The following is a 2,655-nucleotide window of genomic DNA, read 5'->3' as shown; positions in this document are numbered from 1 at the left end:
CAAAGCAGAATCCATGGGGGCCCAAGGGGCACAGCAGGTAGATGGGCTGCTCAGCGACCTTAGGGAAGTGCAGTGCCTTATCTGCTGTCTACTGCACCAGATGTTCATTGCAGACCCCAACATTGCCAAACTAGTGCACTTTCAGGTAATTTCTTTGGTGATCTCAGAATACCGTAACCAGTTAGGAAGCTTACATTTTCTCACTTTGCATGTGATAAATCACAAAAAAGAAAGCAATATTACAATTAATTTACATTATAGTTCACTGTTGTTCGTTTCATTTTTTTTTTTTTTGCCCCAAGATAAAATAGGAGTGTGCTGAATGCTGTAATGTGATGTGGATGTTCTCTCTCCAGGGTTATCCTCAGGCCCTTCTTCCTCTGACTGTAGCTGGCATTCCTTCCATGCACATCTGCCTGGATTTCATTCCCGAGCTCCTCGCACAGCCTCAGCTGGAGAAACAGGTACCCTGTCCATTCATCTGTTCCTTTGGTTGTTCATGTCGATTATCCTTATTGTAACTTATCAGTCATAAAAACAGGACCGACTACATTGGTATCGCAAATTTAAAATTTGCCATTTGTTTTGTGTTGTGTTACATTTATCTGCCTTCTCTCACAGATTTTTGCCATCCAGCTGCTGTCTCACTTGTGCACACAGTATGCTCTGCCCAAATCTCTGAGTGTGGCACGTTTAGCTATAAGCGTAATGGGTACTCTACTCACAGGTAAGAATGAAGCATATGTCAGTTTCTCTCCTTTCTTCCCTTGTATGATGAGTGCTGCCCTGTTTTGGTTATTGCCAAACATTACAAAAGCCATTGCTTTGTAAATAAGTTTAAAAATAAATATATTTTTGTACTGTCTGTACCCAGTCCTGATGCATGCCAAGCGCTTTGTGTTCTTCATGCCCACCTTGCCATGCTTGGTGTCGTTCTGCCGGGCATTTCCTCCACTCTACGATGATGTGGCCTCCTTGCTGGTGCAAGTGGGCCAGGTGTGTGCTGCTGATGTTGCCACTAAGGCCCGAGACATTGATCCATTTATTGCCAGTAAGTTTACATTGAATGTAGCTTTGGGTTTATTCAACGTTTACTTAGTTTACCTAGGTTTTTCATTAGAATTGTCCCAGCCAGAGGGGAGGTGATTATTTAGGACTTTTTAAAAAATAAAATGGAAGGAGAAAGGTTGAGAAATTTGCATGTGATATGCAGTATTACATGTGTTTATTAGAAGGCATTGCTAATTGCAAAACATGGTCCCTTTTCTTTTTTCAGGGCTGCAGTATTTCAGTGAGAAAACAAAGAAAGAACTGGGATCAGATGTGGAATTGTCCAAAATGGCTCTGCCTAGGAGATCCGCTGAGGAATTGAGTGGGGCTGACCCTGATGTTCAGCTGTGCTACTGTGTAGAGGCCACCTTCATGGACATCATTAGGTCCAGTATACAGGGACTCTAATAACCTGGAGCAAAGGTTAGGAAAAGTAGTCGTCTTCCATGTTCACTTCCACGTAATGCTAGTCGAGTTAGACTAGCATTATGTGGAAGTGAAGAGTTAGAGTTGCTAAACCGAAAATCATAATTCATTAAAGAAAATAATATCTAAGGCAGTAAGACAGAAATTATGGTAACTGGTAAAAGTTCTTTAAGTTTAGTGCTGAGTTGCCCTTTTATAAAGGCAAGAAAATGTTTCTTAGTACAATAACCCATAGATCTGCTGCACGGTTATATACTGAACAAAAAAATCAACTTCTGATTCTATTATTGGCGGCTAATAATAGAAGAGCAGATAAGTTTTCTCCAGAAAACTGGTTTTGGAGGTTTCCTCAAAACAGTGACATGTATGGGGTGGTAGTGTTTGTCACACTGTTTTTACTTACGAGCGTGTTGCTTGCATTCAGTGGTGGCTAGTGTTATTGGTCTGTTTTCTAGACTGCTTTATAAAGATTATTCCTGTTGTCTAAATCATGTTATTCTCCAAGTGTGAAATCTGGAGTGTTGAAATGTTCTGGTTTTGTATTGTATTCTGCCTTATTTTTGAACATTTGTAATAAAACTTTGAACTCCAAACATACCTTCATAGAAATCGTGTTGCTTATCTTAAAACCAAGATCTTGCAAGTGCATATGAACATAGGAGGGACCATTTAACTTGTAACACTTGTAGAACATTTATTTGAAAATGTGAAGTCTGATTCTAGATTAAGATCAACCACTTAGTGGAATAGTGCTTATATTGACGATTTTGCTCGTCATCAGTGACGTAAATTTTACAGTGAGATACGCTTGTCAGCCATTTGGGGGCACTCTTGCTACGTATTAAAACAGATGTTCAGTTTGCACCGTGCAAAGAGCTTCTCTGAAAGGCAAGCAAGTCAAATGCCAGCGGGGCCTGTGGCCAGTATAATAGTGATTCTCTCTTTGGCAAAGAATGTTTCAAAGCCTTCTTCGATTGTTTCTATAAAACTATGTATTTATATATATTTATACAACTGTTCCTTTAAGCAATGTTAAATGTTTGTCATTTGAAATTTTGCAGTAAATTGACAAAAACCCCATCACCCTGTGAGTGGCACTAGATTGGAATAAATTCAGCCATTTGGCTAGTAATGCGGGGTGAGATTTTTTTTTTCTTTTGGTATTTTTTTTCTAAAGAA

At 39.4% G+C, this 2,655-nt stretch overlaps 1 protein-coding gene across 2 annotated transcripts in view; it reads left to right on the top strand.

Annotated features, from left to right (window-relative positions):
* ints2 (integrator complex subunit 2) overlaps positions 1-2,073 on the top strand; it is a 20,483-nt gene extending 18,410 nt beyond the window's left edge. For both annotated transcript variants that reach the window (XM_036561033.1, XM_036561032.1), the window contains 5 exons: positions 1-145; positions 357-464; positions 622-727; positions 875-1,051; positions 1,277-2,073. The exon at positions 1-145 is cut by the window's left edge and continues 179 nt beyond it. In XM_036561033.1, coding sequence (XP_036416926.1) covers positions 1-145; positions 357-464; positions 622-727; positions 875-1,051; positions 1,277-1,458 — 718 coding nt within the window. In that variant the 3' untranslated portion in view covers positions 1,459-2,073. The remainder of the gene's footprint in view (positions 146-356; positions 465-621; positions 728-874; positions 1,052-1,276) is intronic.
* The last annotated feature ends 582 nt before the right edge of the window (positions 2,074-2,655 follow it).

The sequence above is a fragment of the Colossoma macropomum genome, unplaced genomic scaffold (assembly GCF_904425465.1).
Source record: "Colossoma macropomum unplaced genomic scaffold, Colossoma_macropomum, whole genome shotgun sequence".
NCBI lineage: Eukaryota > Metazoa > Chordata > Actinopteri > Characiformes > Serrasalmidae > Colossoma > Colossoma macropomum.
This window is presented reverse-complemented; position numbering and strand designations above follow the sequence as displayed.